Source organism: Penaeus monodon, chromosome 24 (genome assembly GCF_015228065.2).
Source record: "Penaeus monodon isolate SGIC_2016 chromosome 24, NSTDA_Pmon_1, whole genome shotgun sequence".
NCBI lineage: Eukaryota > Metazoa > Arthropoda > Malacostraca > Decapoda > Penaeidae > Penaeus > Penaeus monodon.
Genome location: NC_051409.1, coordinates 8,920,885 through 8,921,325, shown reverse-complemented (window position 1 = coordinate 8,921,325; position 441 = coordinate 8,920,885). Strand labels below are relative to the sequence as shown.

Genomic DNA, 441 nt, shown 5'->3' with positions numbered 1-441 from the left:
CACCACCACCAGCCTCATGCTACGTCCCTCCCTTCCCCGCAGACTGCCAGCTCCTAGACTACCCGGCCATCAGCTACAGAACAATTGGAGGTGTTCTGGACTTCTACATGATGCTGGGACCTGAACCCGAGAGTGTTGTGTCTCAGTACACGGCCCTCATACACCGGCCTGTCATGCCCCCTTACTGGGCTCTAGGATTCCAGCTGTGTAGGTAAGGGGTTTCTAGGGGGTACTCGCGTATACAGGTACTCATTACTTGTTATTATTTATTGTTTTGGTTAAGTGTTCTCTGGTGGATGCTTGTATAGAGATGGTTTATTGTTAGTTTTTGTTATTGTTAAATGTGCTTTGGTGGATATTAGTATATAGGTGTTACTTGGCATTGGTTATTATTTTGATTAAATGTGCTCTGGTGGATACTAATATACGGTATTCTATTGT

The 441-nt window shown here is 44.9% G+C and overlaps 1 protein-coding gene across 1 annotated transcript in view; it reads left to right on the top strand.

Moving 5' to 3' along the window:
• Positions 1–441, top strand: part of LOC119588838 (maltase-glucoamylase, intestinal-like) — a gene marked incomplete at its 5' end in the record, with an annotated part of 23,625 nt that overhangs the window by 3,615 nt on the left and 19,569 nt on the right. The window contains 1 exon segment of the mRNA XM_037937479.1: positions 43–211. Within this exon segment, the coding sequence (XP_037793407.1) occupies positions 43–211 (169 nt within the window).